Here is a 23,487-nt window from a genome sequence, read left to right on the forward strand (position 1 = left end):
TACCTCCGCCTTTGTGCAAGGAGGAGCAGGTGGAGCACTGCCAGAGCCCTGCAAAATGACCTCCAGCAGGCCACAAATGTGCATGTGTCTGCTCAAACGGTCAGAAACAGACTCCATGAGGGTGGTATGAGGGCCCGACGTCCACAGGTGGGGGTTGTGCTTACAGCCCAACACCGTGCAGGACGTTTGGCATTTGCCAGAGAACACCAAGATTGGCAAATTCGCCACTGGCGCCCTGTGCTCTTCACAGATGAAAGCAGGTTCACACTGAGCACATGAGCACATGTGACAGACGTGACAGAGTCTGGAGACGCCGTGGAGAACGTTCTGCTGCCTGCAACATCCTCCAGCATGACCGGTTTGGCGGTGGGTCAGTCATGGTGTGGGGTGGCATTTCTTTGGGGGGCCGCACAGCCCTCCATGTGCTCGCCAGAGGTAGCCTGACTGCCATTAGGTACTGAGATGAGATCCTCAGACCCCTTGTAAGACCATATGCTGGTGCGGTTGGCCCTGGGTTCCTCCTAATGCAAGACAATGCTAGACCTCATGTGGCTGGAGTGTGTCAGCAGTTTCTGCAAGAGGAAGGCATTGATGCTATGGACTGGCCCGCCCGTTCCCCAGACCTGAATCCAATTGAGCACATCTGGGACATCATGTCTCGCTCCATCCACCAACGCCATGTTGCACCACAGACTGTCCAGGAGTTGGCGGATGCTTTAGTCCAGGTCTGGGAGGAGATCCCTCAGGAGACCATCCGCCACCTCATCAGGAGCATGCCCAGGCGTTGTAGGGAGGTCATACAGGCACGTGGAGGCCACACACACTACTGAGCCTCATTTTGACTTGTTTTAATGACATTACATCAAAGTTGGATCAGCCTGTAGTGTGGTTTTCCACTTTAATGTTGAGTGTGACTCCAAATCCAGACCTCCATGGGTTAATAAATTTGATTTCCATTGATCATTTTTGTGTGATTTTGTTGTCAGCACATTCAACTATGTAAAGAAAAAAGTATTTAATAAGAATATTTCATTCATTCAGATCTAGGATGTGTTATTTTAGTGTTCCCTTTATTTTTTTGAGCAGTGTATTAACATGGGTGCCTCCATAAGCATTAAATATATACAGAACAAAAATATAAACGCAACATGCAACAATTTCAAAGATTTTACTGAGTTACAGTTTACATAAGGAAAAAAGTCAATTGAAATGAATGAATTAGGTTCTAATCTATGGATTTCACATGACTGGGAATACAGATATGCAGATACCTTGGATCAGAAAACCAGTCAGTGTCTGGTTTCACCACCATTTGCCTCATGCAGCGCGACAAATCTCCTTCACATAGAATTGATAAGGCTGTGGAATCTTGTCCCACTCCTCTTTAATGGCTGTGCGAAGTTGCTGGATATTGGCGGGAACTGGAACACACTGTCATACACGTCGATCCAGAGCATCCCAAACATGCTCAATGGGTGACATGCCTGGAGAGTATTCAGGCCATGAAAGAACTGGGAAATGTTCAGCTTCCAGGAATTGTGTATAGATCCTTGCGACATGGAGCCGTGCATTATCATGATGAAACATGAGGTGATGGCGGCGGATGAATGGCATGACAATGGGCCTCAGGATCTTGTCACGGTATCTCTGTGCATTCAAATTGCCATCGATAAAATGCAATTGTGTTCGTTGTCTGTAGCTTATACCTGCCCATACCATAACCCCACTGCCACCATGGGGCTTTCTGTTCACAACGTTGGCATCAGCAAACCGCTCGCTCACACAACGCCATACATGTGGTCTGTGGTTGTGAGGCCGGTTGGACAAATTCTCTCAAATGACTTTGGAGGCTTATGGACATTAAATTCTCTGGCAACAGCTCTGGTGGACATTCATGCAGTCAGCATTCCAATTTCATGCTCCCTCAAAACATGAGACATTTGTGGCATTGTGTTGTGTGACAAATCTGCACATTTTGGAGTGGCCTTTTATCGCTCCCAGCACAAGGTACACCTGTGTAATGATCATGCTGTTTAATCAGCTTCTTGATATGCCACACCTGTCAGGCAGATGGATTATCTTGGCAAAGGAGAAATGCTCACTAACAGGGATGTAAACAAATTTGTGCACAAAATTTGAGAGAAATAAGCTTTTTGTGCGTATGGAACATTTCTGGGATAATTTATTTCAGGTCATTAAACATGGGACCAACACTTTACATGTTGCATTTATATTTCTGTTCAGTGTGTTAACTTTATTCAGACACTATTTTTAGTTTTGAACCCTGGAATGGGCATTTATTCCTGCAGTATATCAGTGTGTTTCAGGATGGACTTGTTCACATGGCAGTGCATTTCTTGGGAGAGCTTGTTTCTGCATTTGCCTTCTGTCTGATGCTTTCTGTTGAAAAAGAAAAAGGAAACTTCTTTGTTCATTCAAGTTGACCTACGGGCTACGGACCATTACTGGTAGAGATGATAAAAGATGGTCAAACCAGCATTTAATGTACTTATGTAATTAATAACCACAATATCAGTGGTGGAAAAAGTACTAAATTGTCATTCTTGAGTAAAAGTACAAGTAAATACTATACATCAAATTCCTTATATTAAGCAAACCAGAAGATACAATTTTCTTGTTTTTTAAATTTACGGACAGCCAGGGGAACACTCCAAAACTCAGACATAATTTCTAAAGGCAGAATTTGTGTTTAGTGAGTCGGCCAGAAAAGTGGCAGTAGGGATGAAAACCCGTTATATTGGTACGTGAATTGGATTATATTGCTGTCCTACCTGAGCACTCGAAATGTGACCAGTTCTTTTGGGTGACAGGGAAAATGTATGGGAGTAAAAAGTGCATATTTGCTTTAGGACTGTATTAGAATAAAAGTAAAAGTTGTCAGCAATATAAATAATAAAGTAAAGTACAGATACCCTTTCAAAGTACAGAAATACAGCCGGTATGATGCATTTTGCATCCTATGATGCAAAACGCAAAACACAGCATCATATGATGCAAAATGCATCTTACCGGCTGTATTTCTCTACTTATATATCATGAAAACGTCATTGCTGACATGCAAAACATTTTAGGACTATATCAGCAATGGGCTAATGAAACAAATACCAAAATATATAGTTTAAGTAGTACTTCAAAGTATTTTTACTTAGTTACTTTACACCACTGCATAATATGCTCATAAAGCTTTTGGACAACTACCTCCCCCAGACTAGACAGCAGTGTGGTCTAGAGGGAAGCTGGGCAGTGTTCAGTAGGCATGAAATGAGTGACAATGATTGGACAGTACAGTCCGATAAGAACATCCATTGTTGTTTTTTATTTTTTTTAAATGCTTTTCGCCCATTGTGCCTATTAAAGACAACCCCTGGTGCTCAGGTTCGAATACCTGATGGGTGTTGACTCCCGTCCCCCGTTCCATTGACTCACCAGCTAGGTCGGTCCTGGAGATCCCCGCCAGTCCCTCATACAGGCCTTTGATTGGGTTCTCCCCTGCGATGACTACTCCATGCAGCCAGATCAGCAACATACGGTGCCCATGCTCCTTGAAGCTCTTTGTACCTAACATATGTGAATGTCATAAGAGAGTTATCAAATAAAATAGGTGGGCTACAATAAGGACAGTTCTGGGCTTAAGTGCCTTGCTCAAGGGCACAATGGCAGGAGATGGTACCTGGGATCTGTCAATTAACCCTCTAGGTTGAACCAGCAACCCTCTGGCTACTGGTCAGCCTCTCTAACGTAAAGGCTACCTGCCCGCCCAGGCTGCTAACTCCTTATTCCTTAGGCTCTTTGGTGTTTGCAGATCTGAAGGAATCATATGAATGTAAGCAATATGGCGGAAGCTCCCTTAAAATCAGATAGAAAGCTAGATGGAAAAATCTCATTTTCACTTAGACCTATGTGATTGCTTCAGATCTGAAAATTACAACGAGCTAGGGGCTGGGGGTTATTTCTAGACCAAGCCAATGCTTCACCTGTCCACTGCTGCTCTATGGAGCGTATGTGGGCATCCGTGAAGCCCCAGTGCTGTGCGAGGCTCTTCCACTCCCCGCGGGATAGGTCTTTGGTGGCCAGCCTCCACGTGACAGAGCGCAGGTGCTGGGTCTCCACCTGGTGGTCCTGCTTAAAGCTCAGCTGCTTCCCCAGCCACGAATCACCATCGCTGATCACGTTGTCCTGGTACACAAAGAAAGGGTGTGTGTTTGAGATTGACTGCGAAGCAGACTGCTATTTGATTCTGAAATGCTAAAACACTCATCCCGGAATCGTGATGATCTGGTACAGCTGCTAAGCCCTAAAGTAGTCGATCTCAACATGCACCAAGTAGAGCTGCAAGCACTACCTTGCAGTTCAATGATGGAAAGAGTTTTTACATTTGCGTTTAAATATGAACCTACCTTTTCCCACTTGTAAAACCGGTCTGCTTTGATGATCATGTCCACTAAGATGACATTGTTTCCTCTGGCTGCCACCTCCAGAGAAGTCTTCCCCTGCTGAGAGTACCAACACACAGCCACAACACTGGATTCAATCACACACAGTACATCACCTGGTCCTGGGTCCTGTTCTTTAGCACTAATTCACCTGGGTCCTGTTCTTTAGCACTAATTCACCTGGGTCCTGTTCTTTAACACTAATTCACCTGGGTCCTGTTCTTTAGCACTAATTCACCTGGGTCCTGTTCTTTAGCCCTAATTCACCTGGGTCCTGTTCTTTAGCACTAATTCACCTGGGTCCTGTTCTTTAGCACTAATTCACCTGGGTCCTGTTATGTAGCACTAATTCAGCTGGGTCCCGTTCATTAGCCATAATTCACCTGGGTCCTGTTCTTTAGCACTAATTCACCTGGGTCCTGTTCTTTAGCACTAATTCACCTGGGTCCTGTTCTTTAGCACAAACTCACCTGGGTCCCGTTCTTTAGCCCTAATTCAGCTGGGTCCTGTTCATTAGCACTAATTCACCTGGGTCCCGTTCATTAGCACTAATTTAGCTGGGTCCTGTTCTTTAGCACAAACTCACCTGGGTCCTGTTCTTTAGCACTAATTCACCTGGGTCCTGTTCTTTAGCACTAATTCACCTGGGTCCTGTTCTTTAGCACTAATTCACCTGGGTCCTGGGTCCTGTTCTTTAGCACTAATTCACCTGGGTCCTGGGTCCCGTTCATTAGCACTAATTCACCTGGGTCCTGTTCTTTAGCACTAATTCACCTGGGTCCTGTTCTTTAGCACTAATTCACCTGGGTCCTGTTCTTTAGCACTAATTCACCTGGGTCCTGGGTCCAGTTCATTAGCACTAATTCACCTGGGTCCTGTTCTTTAGCACTAATTCACCTGGGTCCTGTTCTTTAGCACTAATTCACCTGGGTCCTGTTATGTAGCACTAATTCACCTGGGTCCTGTTCTTTAGCACTAATTCACCTGGGTCCTGTTCATTAGCACTAATTCACCTGGGTCCTGTTATGTAGCACTAATTCACCTGGGTCCTGTTCTTTAGCACGAATTCACCTGGGTCCTGTTCATTAGCACTAATTCACCTGGGTCCTGTTCTTTAGCACTAATTCACCTGGGTCCTGTTCTTTAGCACTAATTCACCTGGGTCCTGTGTCCTGTTCATTAGCACTAATTCACCTGGGTCCTGGGTCCCGTTCATTAGCACTAATTCACCTGGGTCCTGTTCATTAGCACTAATTCACCTGGGTCCTGTTCATTAGCACTAATTCACCTGGGTCCCGTTCATTAGCACTAATTCAGCTGGGTCCTGTTCATTAGCACTAATTCACCTGGGTCCCGTTCATTAGCACTAATTTAGCTGGGTCCTGTTCTTTAGCACTAACTCACCTGGGTCCTGTTCTTTAGCACTAATTCACCTGGGTCCTGGGTCCCGTTCATTAGCACTAATTCACCTGGGTCCTGTTCTTTAGCACTAATTCACCTGGGTCCTGTTCTTTAGCACTAATTCACCTGGGTCCAGTTCATTAGCACTAATTCACCTGGGTCCTGGGTCCCATTCATTAACACTAATTCACCTGGTTCCTGTTCTTTAGCACGAATTCACCTGGGTCCTGTTCTTTAGCACTAATTCACCTGGGCCCTGTTCTTTAGCACTAATTCACCTGGGTCCTGTTCTTTAGCACTAATTCACCTGGGTCCTGTTCTTTAGCACTAATTCACCTGGGTCCTGTTCTTTAGCACTAATTCACCTGGGTCCTGTTCTTTAGCACTAACTCACCTGGGTCCCGTTCATTAGCCCTAATTCACCTGGGTCCTGTTCTTTAGCACTAATTCACCTGGGTCCTGTTCATTAGCACTAATTCACCTGGGTCCTGTTCTTTAGCACTAATTCACCTGCGTCCTGTTCTTTAGCACTAATTCACCTGCGTCCTGTTCTTTAGCACTAATTCACCTGGGTCCTGTTATGTAGCACTAATTCACCTGGGTCCTGTTCTTTAGCACTAATTCATCTGGGTCCTGTTCATTAGCACTAATTCACCTGGGTCCTGTTATGTAGCACTAATTCACCTGGGTCCTGTTCTTTAGCAGTAATTCACCTGGGTCCTGTTCATTAGCACTAATTCACCTGGGTCCTGTTCTTTAGCACTAATTCACCTGGGTCCTGTTCTTTAGCACTAATTCACCTGGGTCCTGTGTCCTGTTCATTAGCACTAATTCACCTGGGTCCTGGGTCCCGTTCATTAGCACTAATTCACCTGGGTCCTGTTCATTAGCACTAATTCACCTGGGTCCTGTTCTTTAGCACTAATTCACCTGGGTCCCGTTCATTAGCACTAATTCAGCTTGGTCCTGTTCTTTAGCACTAACTCACCTGGGTCCTGATCTTTAGCACTAATTCAACTGGGTCCTGGGTCCCTTTCATTAGCACTAATTCACCTGGGTCCTGTTCATTAGCACTAATTCACCTGGGTCCTGTTCATTAGCACTAATTCACCTGGGTCCTGTTCTTTAGCACTAATTCACCTGGGTCCTGTGTCCTGTTCTTTAGCACTAACTCACCTGGGTCCTGTTCTTTAGCACTAATTCACCTGGGTCCTGGGTCCCGTTCTTTAGCACTAATTCACCTGGGTCCTGTTCATTAGCACTAATTCACCTGGGTCCTGTTCTTTAGCACTAATTCACCTGGGTCCCGTTCATTAGCACTAACTCACCTGGGTCCTGGGTCCCATTCATTAGCACTAATTCACCTGGGTACTGGGTCCCATTCATTAGCACTAATTCACCTGGGTCCTGTTCTTTAGCACGAATTCACCTGGGTCCTGTTCTTTAGCACTAACTCACCTGGGTCCCGTTCATTAGCCCTAATTCACCTGGGTCCTGTTATGTAGCACTAATTCACCTGGGTCCTGTTCTTTAGCACTAATTCACCTGCGTCCTGTTCATTAGCACTAATTCACCTGCGTCCTGTTCTTTAGCACTAATTCACCTGGGTCCTGTTATGTAGCACTAATTCACCTGGGTCCTGTTCTTTAGCACTAATTCACCTGGGTCCTGTTCATTAGCACTAATTCACCTGGGTCCTGTTCTTTAGCACTAATTCACCTGGGTCCTGTTCTTTAGCACTAATTCACCTGGGTCCTGTGTCCTGTTCATTAGCACTAATTCACCTGGGTCCTGGGTCCCGTTCATTAGCACTAATTCACCTGGGTCCTGTTCATTAGCACTAATTCACCTGGGTCCTGTTCTTTAGCACTAATTCACCTGGGTCCCGTTCATTAGCACTAATTCAGCTTGGTCCTGTTCTTTAGCACTAACTCACCTGGGTCCTGATCTTTAGCACTAATTCAACTGGGTCCTGGGTCCCGTTCATTAGCACTAATTCACCTGGGTCCTGTTCATTAGCACTAATTCACCTGGGTCCTGTTCATTAGCACTAATTCACCTGGGTCCTGTTCTTTAGCACTAATTCACCTGGGTCCTGTGTCCTGTTCTTTAGCACTAACTCACCTGGGTCCTGTTCTTTAGCACTAATTCACCTGGGTCCTGGGTCCCGTTCTTTAGCACTAATTCACCTGGGTCCTGTTCATTAGCACTAATTCACCTGGGTCCTGTTCTTTAGCACTAATTCACCTGGGTCCTGTTCTTTAGCAATAATTCACCTGGGTCCCGTTCATTAGCACTAACTCACCTGGGTCCTGGGTCCCATTCATTAGCACTAATTCACCTGGGTCCTGGGTCCCATTCATTAGCACTAATTCACCTGGGTCCTGTTCTTTAGCACGAATTCACCTGGGTCCTGTTCTTTAGCACTAACTCACCTGGGTCCCGTTCATTAGCCCTAATTCACCTGGGTCCTGTTATGTAGCACTAATTCACCTGGGTCCTGTTCTTTAGCACTAATTCACCTGCGTCCTGTTCATTAGCACTAATTCACCTGGGTCCTGTTATGTAGCACTAATTCACCTGGGTCCTGTTCATTAGCACTAATTCACCTGGGTCCTGTTCTTTAGCACTAATTCACCTGGGTCCTGTGTCCTGTTCATTAGCACTAATTCACCTGGGTCCTGGGTCCCGTTCATTAGCACTAATTCACCTGGGTCCTGTTCTTTAGCACTAATTCACCTGGGTCCTGTTCTTTAGCACTAATTCACCTGGGTCCAGTTCATTAGCACTAATTCACCTGGGTCCTGTTCTTTAGCACAAATTCACCTGGGTCCTGTTCATTAGCACTAACTCACCTGGGTCCCGTTCATTAGCCCTAATTCACCTGGGTCCTGTTCTTTAGCACTAATTCACCTGGGTCCTGTTCTTTAGCACTAATTCACCTGGGTCCTGTTCTTTAGCACTAATTCACCTGGGTCCTGTTCTTTAGCACTAATTCACCTGGGTCCCGTTCATTAGCCCTAATTCTTCTGGGTCCTGTTCTTTAGCACTAATTCACCTGGGTCCTGTTCTTTAGCACTAATTCACCTGGGTCCTGTTCTTTAGCACTAACTCACATGGGTCCCGTTCATTAGCCCTAATTCACCTGGGTCCTGTTCTTTAGCACTAATTCACCTGGGTCCTGTTCATTAGCACTAATTCACCTGGGTCCTGTTCATTAGCACTAATTCACCTGGGTCCTGTTCTTTAGCACTAATTCACCTGGGTCCTGTTATGTAGCACTAATTCACCTGGGTCCTGTTCTTTAGCACTAATTCACCTGGGTCCTGTTCATTAGCACTAATTCACCTGGGTCCTGTTATGTAGCACTAATTCACTTGGGTCCTGTTCTTTAGCACTAATTCACCTGGGTCCTGTTCATTAGCACTAATTCACCTGGGTCCTGTTCTTTAGCACTAATTCACCTGGGTCCTGTTCTTTAGCACTAATTCACCTGGGACCTGTGTCCTGTTCATTAGCACTAATTCACCTGGGTCCTGTTCTTTAGCACTAATTCACCTGGGTCCTGTTCATTAGCACTAACTCACCTGGGTCCTGTTCTTTAGCACTAATTCACCTGGGTCCTGTTCTTTAGCACTAATTCACCTGGGTCCTGTTCTTTAGCACTAATTCACCTGGGTCCCGTTCATTAGCACTAATTCACCTGGGTCCTGGGTCCCATTCATTAGCACTAATTCACCTGGGTCCTGTTCTTTAGCACGAATTCACCTGGGTCCTGTTCTTTAGCACTAATTCACCTGGGTCCCGTTCATTAGCCCTAATTCACCTGGGTCCTGTTCTTTAGCACTAATTCACCTGGGTCCTGTTCATTAGCACTAATTCACCTGGGTCCTGTTCTTTAGCACTAACTCACCTGGGTCCCGATCATTAGCCCTAATTCACCTGGGTCCTGTTCATTAGCACTAATTCACCTGGGTCCTGTTCATTAGCACTAATTCACCTGGGTCCTGTTCTTTAGCACAAATTCACCTGCGTCCTGTTCTTTAGCACTAATTCACCTGGGTCCTGTTATGTAGCACTAATTCACCTGGGTCCTGTTCTGTAGCACTAATTCACCTGGGTCCTGTTCTTTAGCACTAATTCACCTGGGTCCTGTGTCCTGTTCATTAGCACTAATTCACCTGGGTCCTGGGTCCCGTTCATTAGCAGTAATTCACCTGGGGCCTGTTCATTAGCACTAATTCACCTGGGTCCTGTTCATTAGCACTAATTCACCTGGGTCCTGTTCATTAGCACTAATTCACCTGGGTCCCGTTCATTAGCACAAATTCAGCTGGGTCCTGTTCTTTAGCACTAACTCACCTGGGTCCTGTTCTTTAGCACTAATTCACCTGGGTCCTGGGTCCCGTTTATTAGCACTAATTCACCTGGGTCCTGTTCATTAGCACTAATTGACCTGGGTCCTGTTCATTAGCACTAATTGACCTGGGTCCTGTTCTTTAGCACTAATTCACCTGGGTCCTGTTCTTTAGCACTAATTCACCTGGGTCCTGTTCTTTAGCACCAATTCACCTGGGTCCTGGGTCCAGTTCATTAGCACTAATTCAGCTGGGTCCTGTTCTTTAGCACTAATTCACCTGGGTCCTGGGTCCCGTTCATTAGCACTAATTCACCTGGGCCCTGTTCTTTAGCACTAATTCACCTGGGTCCTGTTCTTTAGCACTAATTCACCTGGGTCCAGTTCATTAGCACTAATTCACCTGGGTCCTGGGTCCCATTCATTAGCACTAATTCACCTGGGTCCTGTTCTTTAGCACGAATTCACCTGGGTCCTGTTCTTTAGCACTAATTCACCTGGGTCCCGTTCATTAGCCCTAATTCACCTGGGTCCTGTTCTTTAGCACGAATTCACCTGGGTCCTGTTCTTTAGCACTAATTCACCTGGGTCCTGTTCTTTAGCACTAACTCACCTGGGTCCCGTTCATTAGCCCTAATTAACCTGGGTCCTGTTCTTTAGCACTAATTCACCTGGGTCCTGTTCATTAGCACTAATTCACCTGGGTCCTGTTCATTAGCACTAATTCACCTGGGTCCTGTACTTTAGCACAAATTCACCTGCATCCTGTTCTTTAGCACTAATTCACCTGGGTCCTGTTATGTAGCACTAATTCACCTGGGTCCTGTTCTTTAGCAATAATTCACCTGGGTCCTGTTCATTAGCACTAATTCACCTGGGTCCTGTTCATTAGCACTAATTCACCTGGGTCCTGTTATGTAGCACTAATTCACCTGGGTCCTGTTTATTAGCACTAATTCACCTGGGTCCTGTTCATTAGCACTAATTCACCTGTGTCCTGTTCATTAGCACTAATTCACCTGGGTCCTGGGTCCCGTTCATTAGCACTAATTCACCTGGGTCCTGTTCATTAGCACTAATTCACCTGGGTCCTGTTCATTAGCACTAATTCAACTGGGTCCCGTTCATTAGCACTAATTCAGCTGGGTCCTGTTCTTTAGCACAAATTCACCTGCGTCCTGTTCTTTAGCACTAATTCACCTGGGTCCTGTTATGTAGCACTAATTCACCTGGGTCCTGTTCTGTAGCACTAATTCACCTGGGTCCTGTTCTTTAGCACTAATTCACCTGGGTCCTGTGTCCTGTTCATTAGCACTAATTCACCTGGGTCCTGGGTCCCGTTCATTAGCACTAATTCACCTGGGGCCTGTTCATGAGCACTTATTCACCTGGGTCCTGTTCATTAGCACTAATTCACCTGGGTCCCGTTCATTAGCACTAATTCAGCTGGGTCCTGTTCTTTAGCACTAACTCACCTGGGTCCTGTTCTTTAGCACTAATTCACCTGGGTCCTGGGTCCCGTTTATTAGCACTAATTCACCTGGGTCCTGTTCATTAGCACTAATTCACCTGGGTCCTGTTCATTAGCACTAATTCACCTGGGTCCTGTTCTTTAGCACTAATTCACCTGGGTCCTGTTCTTTAGCACTAATTCACCTGGGTCCTGTTCTTTAGCACTAATTCACCTGGGTCCTGTTCTTTAGCACTAATTCACCTGGGTCCTGGGTCCAGTTCATTAGCACTAATTCACCTGGGCCCTGTTCTTTAGCACTAATTCACCTGGGTCCTGTTCATTAGCACTAATTCAGCTGGGTCCTGTTCTTTAGCACTAACTCACCTGGGTCCTGTTCTTTAGCACTAATTCACCTGGGTCCTGGGTCCCGTTTATTAGCACTAATTCACCTGGGTCCTGTTCATTAGCACTAATTCACCTGGGTCCTGTTCATTAGCACTAATTCACCTGGGTCCTGTTCATTAGCACTAATTCACCTGGGTCCTGGGTCCAGTTCATTAGCACTAATTCACCTGGGCCCTGTTCTTTAGCACTAATTCACCTGGGTCCTGTTCATTAGCACTAATTCACCTGGGTCCTGTTCATTAGCACTAATTCACCTGGATCCTGTTCTTTAGCATTAATTCACCTGGGTCCTGTTCTTTAGCACTAATTCACCTGGGTCCTGTTCTTTAGCACTAATTCACCTGGGTCCAGTTCATTAGCACTAATTCACCTGGGTCCTGGGTCCCATTCATTAGCACTAATTCACCTGGGTCCTGTTCTTTAGCACGAATTCACCTGGGTCCTGTTCTTTAGCACTAATTCACCTGGGTCCCGTTCATTAGCCCTAATTCACCTGGGTCCTGTTCTTTAGCAGTAATTCACCTGGGTCCTGTTCTTTAGCACTAATTCACCTGGGTCCTGTTCTTTAGCACTAATTCACCTGGGTCCTGTTCTTTAGCACTAATTCACCTGGGTCCTGGGTCCAGTTCATTAGCACTAATTCACCTGGGCCCTGTTCTTTAGCACTAATTCACCTGGGTCCCGTTCATTAGCACTAATTCAGCTGGGTCCTGTTCTTTAGCACTAACTCACCTGGGTCCTGTTCTTTAGCACTAATTCACCTGGGTCCTGGGTCCCGTTCATTAGCACTAATTCACCTGGGTCCTGTTCTTTAGCACTAATTCACCTGGGTCCTGTTCTTTAGCACTAATTCACCTGGGTCCTGTGTCCTGTTCATTAGCATTAATTCACCTGGGTCCTGGGTCCCGTTCATTAGCACTAATTCACCTGGGTCCTGTTCATTAGCACTAATTCACCTGGGTCCTGTTCATTAGCACTAATTCACCTGGGTCCCGTTCATTAGCACTAATTCACCTGGGTCCTGTTCTTTAGCACTAACTCACCTGGGTCCTGTTCTTTAGCACTAATTCACCTGGGTCCTGGGTTCTGTTCATTAGCACTAATTCACCTGGGTCCTGTTCTTTAGCACTAATTCACCTGGGTCCTGTTATGTAGCACTAATTCACCTGGGTCCTGTTATGTAGCACTAATTCACCCGGGTCCTGTTCATTAGCACTAATTCACCTGGGTCTTGTTCATTAGCACTAATTCACCTGGGTCCTGTTCTTTAGCACTAATTCACCTGGGTCCTGTTCATTAGCACTAATTCACCTGGGTCCTGTTCTTTAGCACTAATTCACCTGGGTCCTGTTCTTTAGGACTAATTCACCTGGGTCCTGCTCATTAGCACTAATTCACCTGGGTCCTGTTCTTTAGCACTAATTCACCTGGGTCCTGTTCTTTAGCACTAATTCACCTGGGTTCTGTTCTTTAGCACTAATTCACCTGGGTCCTGTGTCCTGTTCATTAGCACTAATTCACCTGGGTCCTGTGTCCTGTTCATTAGCACTAATTCACCTGGGTCCTGTTCATTAGCACTAATTCACCTGGGTTCTGTTCTGTAGCACTAATTCACCTGGGTCCTGTGTCCTGTTCATTAGCACTAATTCACCTGGGTCCTGTGTCCTGTTCATTAGCACTAATTCACCTGGGTCCTGTTCTTTAGCACTAATTCAGCTGGGTCCAGTTCATTAGCACTAATTCACCTGGGTTCTGTTCATTAGCAGTAATTCACCTGGGTTCTGTTCATTAGCAGTAATTCACCTGGGTCCTGTTCATTAGCAGTATTTCACCTGGGTGCTGCTCATTAGCACTAATTCACCTGGGTCCTGTTCATTAGCAGTAATTCACCCTGGTCCTGCTCATTAGCACGAATTTACCTGGGTCCTGTGTCCAGTTCATTAGCATTAATTCACCTCGGTCCTGTTCATTAGCAGTAATTCACCTGGGTCCTGTGTCCTGTTCTTTAGCACTAATTCACCTGGGTCCTGTTCATTAGCACTAATTCACCTGGGTCCTGTTCTTTAGCACTAATTCACCTGGGTCCTGTTCTTTAGGACTAATTCACCTGGGTCCTGCTCATTAGCACTAATTCACCTGGGTCCTGTTCTTTAGCACTAATTCACCTGGGCTCTGTTCTTTAGCACTAATTCACCTGGGTCCTGTGTCCTGTTCATTAGCACTAATTCACCTGGGTCCTGTTCATTAGCACTAATTCACCTGGGTTCTGTTCTGTAGCACTAATTCACCTGGGTCCTGTGTCCTGTTCATTAGCACTAATTCACCTGGGTCCTGTGTCCTGTTCATTAGCACTAATTCACCTGGGTCCTGTTCTTTAGCACTAATTCAGCTGGGTCCAGTTCATTAGCACTAATTCACCTGGGTTCTGTTCATTAGCAGTAATTCACCTGGGTCCTGTGTCCTGTTCTTTAGCACTAATTCACCTGGGTCCTGTTCATTAGCAGTAATTCACCTGGGTCCCGCTCATTAGCACGAATTTACCTGGGTCCTGTGTCCAGTTCATTAGCAGTAATTCACCTGGGTCCTGTTCCTTAGCAGTAATTCACCAGGGTCCTGTGTCCAGTTCTTTAGCACTAATTCACCTGGGTCCTGTGTCCTGTTCATTAGCACTAATTCACCTGGGTCCTGTTCATTAGCACTAATTCACCTGGGTTCTGTTCTGTAGCACTAATTCACCTGGGTCCTGTGTCCTGTTCATTAGCACTAATTCACCTGGGTCCTGTGTCCTGTTCATTAGCACTAATTCACCTGGGTCCTGTTCTTTAGCACTAATTCAGCTGGGTCCAGTTCATTAGCACTAATTCACCTGGGTTCTGTTCATTAGCAGTAATTCACCTGGGTCCTGTGTCCTGTTCTTTAGCACTAATTCACCTGGGTCCTGTTCATTACCAGCAGCATACCACCCTGCATACCACTACTTGCTTGCTTCTGAAGCTAAGCAGGGTCGGTCCTGGTCAGTCCCTGGATGGGAGACCAGATGCTGCTGGAAGTGGTGTTGGAGGGCCAGTAGGAGGCACTCTTTCCTCTGGTCTAAAAAAAAATCTCCCAATGCCCCAGGGCAGTGATTGGGGACACTGCCCTGTGTAGGGTGCTGTCTTTCGGATGGGACGTTAAACGGGTGTCCTGACTCTCTGAGGTCATTAAAGATCCCATGGCACTTATCGTAAGAGTAGGGGTGTTAACCCCGGTGTCCTGGCTAAATTCCCAATCTGGCCCTCAAACCATCATGGTCACCTAATAATCCCCAGTTTACAATTGGCTCATTCATCCCCCTCCTCTCCCCTGTAACTATTCCCCAGGTCGTTGCTGCAAATGAGAACGTGTTCTCAGTCAACTTACCTGGTAAAATAACGGTAAATAAAATAAAATAAAAATTAGCAGTAATTCACCTGGGTCCCGCTCATTAGCACGAATTTACCTGGGTCCTGTGTCCAGTTCATTAGCAGTAATTCACCTGGGTCCTGTTCCTTAGCAGTAATTCACCAGGGTCCTGTGTCCAGTTCTTTAGCACTAATTTACCTGGGTCCTGTGTCCAGTTCATTAGCAGTAATTCACCTGGGTCCTGTTCATTAGCAGTAATTCACCTGTGTCCTGTGTCCTGTTCTTTAGCACTAATTCACCTGGGTCCTGTTCATTAGCACTAATTCACCTGGGTCCTGTTCATTAGCACTAATTCACCTGGGTCGTGGGTCCTGTTCATTAGCAGTAATTCACCTGGGTCGTGGATCCAGTTCATTAGCACTAATTGGGGGGGGAAACAGTGAAATCAGAGGTACTACCTAAACTTGTCTAATAAGAAATACTTGTTATTGTTTTCTGTTGCAAAATGTTTTTCTCCAGTGTGCTCTGATTAACAGGATCCTGGCATAGTCTTCAGACTGGAATTCAATAATGCTTGAGCCCTTTAAACACACGCTAACGGGAATAGGGGAAATGATTTCATTAAACCAGTGAGACACTGGGTGGTCCCATACTACACAAAGAGCCCATGAGATGTTAACCTAGTCTCAGGGCTATTACGCACAGGCCGAAGCGTCTGCTGTGCCAGACTGATGAGATTTGAAAATAGAAGCTTTCTTAAAAATTGTGTTTAAGTGTGTTGGGATGTCTGATGTTAAATGTTTGTATTATATGAGATTAGTTATTTTAAAAACACAGCATTATTTCCAATGCAATTTTACCATCAAGGAAAATGAAGTTGACATAATTGAATCTTTATTGCAAGTGTGACTGTAAGTGAAACACGTTATCTGTATTGATACGATTTAGATACCATTTCTCCAGTGATTGATACCCTCAATGAGTTGTCCAACCACATTGGAAATTAGATAACACATTTGAAGAGGTTTTTATCCACACGTTATTAACAATCCATTACAACTCCCACATACAGGCGCTCTTGTTTGCTCTGCCATGTTTTAATGGATCACTTCACTTCTAAAGGTAAATAAAAAACAAGATAAAAAAATGACCCTTTAAAATTAGATTCAATCAAATACCTTATCCAGTAGTTTGAGGTTAACCCCAGCTATGAGGATCATCTCAGCGATGTCCTGTCTTCCATGCTCTGCTGCAATGTGCAGGGCTGTCTGGAGCCTCTGTAAGGAAGGAGGGAGGGAGAGAGGGAAGGGGGGGAGAAAAAGAAAGGGAGAAAGAACGAGAGAGTGAGACAGAAAAAGAGAGAGGAAAAGAAAGAGATAGGCAAATTAGGTCATTAGTGTTACAAGTGTTATGGCAGTATACTGTACAGTAGCCTTCTGTTCTATGGTCTTTACCTCAATGCTAATGTAAACAACGTCAAACACAGATCCCAGCCAACTCATGATGGGTTATCACGCAACACGATGACTCAGAATCGATACAGACACTTTAAGGTACACGATGCACCGTTGGCCTAACAAATCATCGAATGCATTGCATAGAATGTTTACATACAGTAAGGTGATTACGTAGCGCCCATAGAGAGTGGAAACATTACTCACATTGTCAGATATGTCCAGGTCACATTCAGCGTCTATTAGCAGCCGTACCACCTCAGTGTGATTGTGGAGCACGGCGATGTGAAGAGGGGATGTGTGTTGCTGTTCAAAACACAAGGTAAAATTAGATACACATTGATGGTTACCACATACAACAGATGACACGTAAATAATAATAATTTGTTACATTTGTAAAGCGCTTTTCATTATGCAAGAATAATCTCAAAGTGCATAAAATGAAATATAAACTAGGAAATACAGTAAAATATATTTTTAATGATAATATAACGAACAAGACATTTCAAAATATATAACAATATCATGAAAACAACAATAGGAGTCTAGGAATGAGGGTAGTTCAGCCGACAGAGATGAATCTTAAGGCCTGCTTTAGGAACGAGGCTAGTCCAGCCGATAGAGATGAGTCTTAAGGCCTGCTTTAGGAACGAGGGTAGTTCAGCCGACAGAGATGAGTCTTAAGGCCTGCTTTAGGAACGAGGGTAGTCCAGCCGATAGAGATGAGTCTTAAGGCCTGCTTTAGGAACGAGGCTAGTCCAGCCGATAGAGATGAGTCTTAAGGCCTGCTTTAGGAACGAGGCTAGTCCAGCCGATAGAGATGAGTCTTAAGGCCTGCTTTAGGAACGAGGCTAGTCCAGCCGATAGAGATGAGTCTTAAGGCCTGCTTTAGGAACGAGTGTAGTCCAGCCGATAGAGATGAGTCTTAAGGCCTGCTTTAGGAACGAGTGTTGTCCAGCCGATAGAGATGAGTCTTAAGTCTTAGGGCCCCGTGTGGCTCAGTTGGTAGAGCATGGCGCTTGCAACGTCAGGGTTGTGGGTTCGATTCCCACGGGGGGCCAGTACAAAAAAAAGTATGAATGTATGTACTTGTAAGTCGCTCTGGATAAGAGCGTCTGCTAAATGACTTAAATGTAAATGTAAATGTTAAGGCCTGCTTTAGGAACGAGTGTAGTCCAGCCGATAGAGATGAGTCTTAAGGCCTGCTTTAGGAACGAGTGTAGTCCAGCCGATAGAGATGAGTCTTAAGGCCTGCTTTAGGAACGAGGGTAGTCCAGCCGACTTAAGGCCTGCTTTAAATGCTTTAAACTTAAGGCCTGCTTTAAACTTAAGGCCTGCTTTAAACTTAAGGCCTGCTTTAAACTTAAGGCCTGCTTTAAATGCACCACCAGTCTGAGCAGCTTTGAGATTGTCATTGAGGGAGTTCCAGAGGTGTGGTACGTGGGAGGAACAAAGAGGTGTAATGAGTTTGCACTCAAAAAGACGTTGCATAATGCTTACTTCATGATTCAATGTGTTTTATAATGTTCACTGCATCAGGGACAGCTTACACAGACAGGTATTCAGTAAGAACCCATTACACCTCTCTGTTTGTCTGAATTGGCGAGTTATACGCACCAGCCAAGCTTCTGGCAGAGTGCGATGGTTCTCTTTTGATTAGTGGTACGTGGGAGGAAAAGGCCTGTTGTACTGTAGCTTGTGGTCTTGTTTCAGACACAAACTAAAACAAAGATCTATAGAGAGAACCTATTCTGCACTGAGCCACTGAAAAAACACCTTTTGTGTCTTGGGCGGATCCAGCGGTCTAAGCTGCTGCCTCCAGGACCCTACTGCTGCAGCATGGGTTTAAAACGAGCAAACTAGCATGTCAGAACACCTGTTTACTGACTCTCTCTATCCAATACAACAAACATATGAGAGGAGTGGGACTGCCCTACTCCTTAAATTAAATAAATAAAACACTTTTACTGAAAACGGAAAACATCAATATAGGACATGCACTGAATTATACAAACAAATGTGGCACCAATTCTCTGAGTTGTAAAACGTTAGGAAAAAGAGAAAGTGGAAAGGGGACATGGTGCAGATGCTGAACCCTACTGGTGTATTCTGAGCTGTTGGGCTTAACTAAAAGACCTGGCTGTTCACTATTGTAGTTTGAAAGAGGAGCTAACCAAGTTGCAATAAGTGCTACCAACTATTCGTACAGAGGAGCTAACCGATGCACAAACTAGTGTAGTATGTACAGTATGGTTGAAGGTTGGCTTGTATACTCACGCCATCCACGGTGTCTGTGTTGACGCCCGCCTGCAGCAGCAGACTGGTCTCCCTCTCTAAGCCGTGCTGGGCCACGTAGTGGAGGGCATTCATATTCTTCTGCACAGACAACAACATAGTGGGACAGGTCACAGTTCAGACTCACTGACATACCTCTCAGTCTCACACATTAGTTGGCACTTTGACATTATACCTGTAATGAAATGTGCTATAGAAATATGATCAATGATTATCTATCTATCTATCCATCTCAGATTCAGTCTTAAATGTAAATGTGATAATCAGGTACCACTTTAAACTAATTACAAGCTAATTACAAGTCTTTAGAAACCCTTTCTAAGACATATTTAGATGCTTAAGAAATCATGTATTATCATCCGTGCCTGTCTCTGCAAGAGTTTTAACATCATTGTCTTAGAAGAGAATGTCCCAGTCAGGGCATAGGAAGCACCCACTTCTAGGTGGTCCTCTGCCCATACGTTTACAGCTATATGAATATATAGATGAACGCTCTATAAAGCCTTTATGAGTTATACTTCATTGAAAGTTGACCCTTACGTTTGTCAGCACGTTGACATTACAGCAGGCCTCCAGCAGTAGTTTGACACATTCATAGTGACCTCCGTCAGAGGACAGGTGCAGAGGTGTCAGTCCGTCCTGGAGAACCAAATATCACGTCACAACAAGCCTCCATCAGCTTTACATTCTATCAACAGAATAGAGAATACTCAACCATATAAAATAGAACAAGTAGCAGTAACCCTAATTGTTATTATAGTAAAATAGAATTTGTTATTTCCTGGCAAAATAAAGGTTTAAAAGCAAAACATAAATGAATAGTAAACTTTCATCATTATCCCTATAAAGTGAAGCAGGAACCACGACAGCTAAAATGCATGGAATATAAAATATAGTTTCTGGGCTCCTTTTAACCCCACACCACACCTGACAATATGTTCTTTACTCACTATGTTTCTCTCGTCAATGTCCACTCCTGTCTCAACTAACTTATGCAGGACCTCTTTATGTCCATGCTTGGCTGCTAGATGGATGGCCATGTTTTCATCCTATACAATAAAACACATCAAAGACATCATGTTATATTTACATGATACCATCTTAGTTACACACACACACACACACACACACACACACACACACACACACACACACACACACACACACACACACACACACACACACACACACACACACACACACACACACAGGAAAAGTAATGTAAACGCGTTTTCCAAAGGTGTTTAAAGTTCATGTTGACTCTCTCGCTACTGTAACACTAGCCTAATCATGCATTCACCTATAAGTGTGTGTGTGTGTGTGTGCACATGTGTCAACGTCTGAACCTACCTTATCCTTGAGGCCGTGAGTGCAGCCCATACCGATGAGGAACTCAACCACCTCTAGTTGTCCATGTTCTGCAGCCAGGTGAAACGCTGTCTTCCCAGACTGACAGTAAAACAGGGAGTGAGGGATTAACTATAAGAAGACAGTAACAGTAATGACAACATCACAGTATGACCAAATGACACTAATGACAATATGACCAAATTACAGTATGAAAGTATTGACAGTATGGAATAACAGAGTGTCTTCTGTTCTGCCCCAAGCAGGACTCGAACTCATAACCTCCTGCACAAACACACAAGCCAACCGTTTAGCCAACAGAGCAAGGGACTAGTCTGTCACTCTATAAGCGAGAGTTGGCTGTTGGGGGGGTTGACATCCTAGTAAACACATCTAACATGGCACAGGATAAATAATAGGTAGCATAGTAAACCCTCAAGGTATCTGTTGTGCACAGAGGGTGGTGATACTGCATTAATCAAATTCTTAAAGTAAACAAGATTTCTTTCATTGTGTCATCATCAATTTTCCTTGTAAATCCTGTAACCAGGCAGGGTTGAGAGTAAAGCACACACAGGGAGAGTATAAGGAAAGGAAAGCCCTAGGACAGTACTGGGAAAGTCCTGGGTAAGGAAAGCACTCCCAGGAAAATACAACAAGTTCAAGGAATTTGCTAGGAAAGGTCTTTGAAAGAACTAGGAAAGTGCAGAAAGCGTGCTAGTAAAGAACCAGTAATGTGGTGTGGGGCAGTCACATTGTCCACCCTGTCCAGCAGTACGTCCTCTACTAGGTCCTCCATGATGAACTCCAGCACTCTGCTATGACCCCGCTGGGCGGCACAGTGCAGCAGACCCAGCCCATTCTGACAGAGAGACGGATACATAACATATTATAAGTCTTATTATAATACAAAAATGAATTATAAGACAGAAATGACTGAAAGCCGCCTCAAGTGGTGTGATGTGGAAAAACTTGCCCCGAACCGAGTGAGATGGAGTACATTTGTCAATGGCCTATGCTCCTCATAGGAGCCAAAGGCGTAAGTCAAGTAAGTCAGTCAATTATTAGGACATATAAATCAACTTATAGAGCATTATATTTGCAAGCTTTAAAGGCGCAATATGCAGAAACTGCTCCGCCATTGCCTGGATGCTAAAATTCTAAAATGTTGGTGAATGTTGTTTTTCAAATTAAACTCTTTATGACAATGTATCATTCTTTGAGGGTCTAATTACACCATAACACACTGGTCTGACACAACCCTGCAAAACACATTATGCTGGCTTGCAAAGTGATGTGTACGTTTTTGAGGAATCCAGCCAGAGTAAGGATATCCAAAATTGACTGCTGGGGTAGAGAAGTTTGATTAATGAGACCTAAATCCTCTAAACTGGAACAGCCATCTCAGTAACTGGTGCAATAAGTCCAACTGCTAACAGATTGGGTTAGTTCAGAAAAATGTAGCATAAGATTCATCAACAAACAATTCTGAAAAGCAACCTGCAGGGAAATATGAAGATGATAGGTTTGGTTTTGAGCAAACATGAATTTAATTTTACTCAACAAGCTTGTTCAAATTCAGCCAACTTCGAGCAGTATTTGTTGAGTGATCAAACTTGAACACATGAGCTCAACTTCTTGTCCTTTTGAAGTCCACCCCTCACAGAGTACCCCTGATTAAGCAATTGGTTAAGTTAGCTTTTCTTTTGTGTGCATAGGCGTAAATACAAACAGCATATTGCTTGCCTGAATTCCACAAGCTATGACTAGTTACAATTAGACACAATTGTAACACAATAGACAATTAAAACACTAAAAAAACATTAAGGAAATTGCATGATGTAGTCCTATCCACATTTCTACATCATTAAGGGTAGGATCCGTTCCATTGAATTTGGTCAATTCATGTAATTAATTGAATAACTTACTTTGTTTTCAGAGTTGAGTTTTGCTCCAGAGGCCACGAGGATCTGTAGGATGTTGAGGCGACCAAACCAGGCTGCTAGCAGCAGAGCATTCATACCAAACTGAGAAGGGACAGCATGTTGTACAAATAGAATTAACACACACATCTTCTAAGTAGCTGCTGCTGTTCACTTTACTCCCCCTCTTCTGGACCCGCAGCCAATTTGATCTCCAGGATTATGTAGCCTACATCTCTGCCTCATATATAATATATACAGGATTATGTAGCCTACATCTCTGCCTCATATATAATATATACAGGATTATGTAGCCTAAATCTCTGCCTCATATATAATATATACAGGATTATGTAGCCTACATCTCTGCCTCATATATAATATATACAGGATTATGTAGCCTACATCTCTGCCTCATATATAATATATACAGGATTATGTAGCGTACATCCCTGTATATATTATATAATATATACAGGATTAATTGACAAAGCGCCTTCAGAAAGTATTTACCCCCTTGACTTATTACAAATGTTGTTGTTTTAAAGCCTGATATTCAACATGGATGAAATTGTTGCTTTTTTTCACCCATCTTAACACAATACCCCATAACAACAAAGTGAAAACATGTTTTTAGAAAATGTTGCTAATTTATTGTTAATTAAATACAAAAATATCAAATTAACATAAGTGTTCACACCCATGAGTCAATACATGTATTGACTCAATCCACACCTGGATTGTACAATATTTGCACATTATTATTTGAAAGATTCTTCAAGGTCTGTCAAGTTGGTTGTTGATCATTACTAGACAGCCAGTTTCAAGTCTTTCCATAGATTTTCAAGCTGATTTAAGTCAAAGCTGTAACTACAGTAGGCCACTCAGGAACATTCAATGTTGTCTTGGTAAGCAACTCCAGTGTATATTTGGCCTTGTGTTTTAGGTTATTGTCCTGCTGAAAGGGGAATTTGTCTCTCAGTGTCACGTGTGCTCCCTCTCCGGCCTCTAGGTCACC

General features: G+C 44.2%; 1 protein-coding gene across 1 annotated transcript; it reads right to left on the reverse strand.

The window, feature by feature from the left end:
• Positions 1-2,171: 2,171 nt before the first annotated feature.
• Positions 2,172-22,568, reverse strand: ankdd1a (ankyrin repeat and death domain containing 1A). Its single transcript, XM_039000112.1, has 12 exons — positions 22,476-22,568; positions 21,302-21,409; positions 20,551-20,649; positions 20,151-20,249; positions 19,741-19,839; positions 19,183-19,281; positions 17,113-17,211; positions 16,630-16,728; positions 4,419-4,514; positions 3,996-4,197; positions 3,448-3,579; positions 2,172-2,400 (listed from the first exon to the last, which is right to left on the reverse strand). The coding sequence occupies exons 1-12, from the start codon at positions 22,566-22,568 to the stop codon at positions 2,339-2,341; spliced, it is 1,287 nt and encodes a 428-aa protein (XP_038856040.1). The 3' UTR covers positions 2,172-2,338.
• Positions 22,569-23,487: the final 919 nt, after the last annotated feature.

Source organism: Salvelinus namaycush, chromosome 1 (assembly GCF_016432855.1).
Source record: "Salvelinus namaycush isolate Seneca chromosome 1, SaNama_1.0, whole genome shotgun sequence".
NCBI lineage: Eukaryota > Metazoa > Chordata > Actinopteri > Salmoniformes > Salmonidae > Salvelinus > Salvelinus namaycush.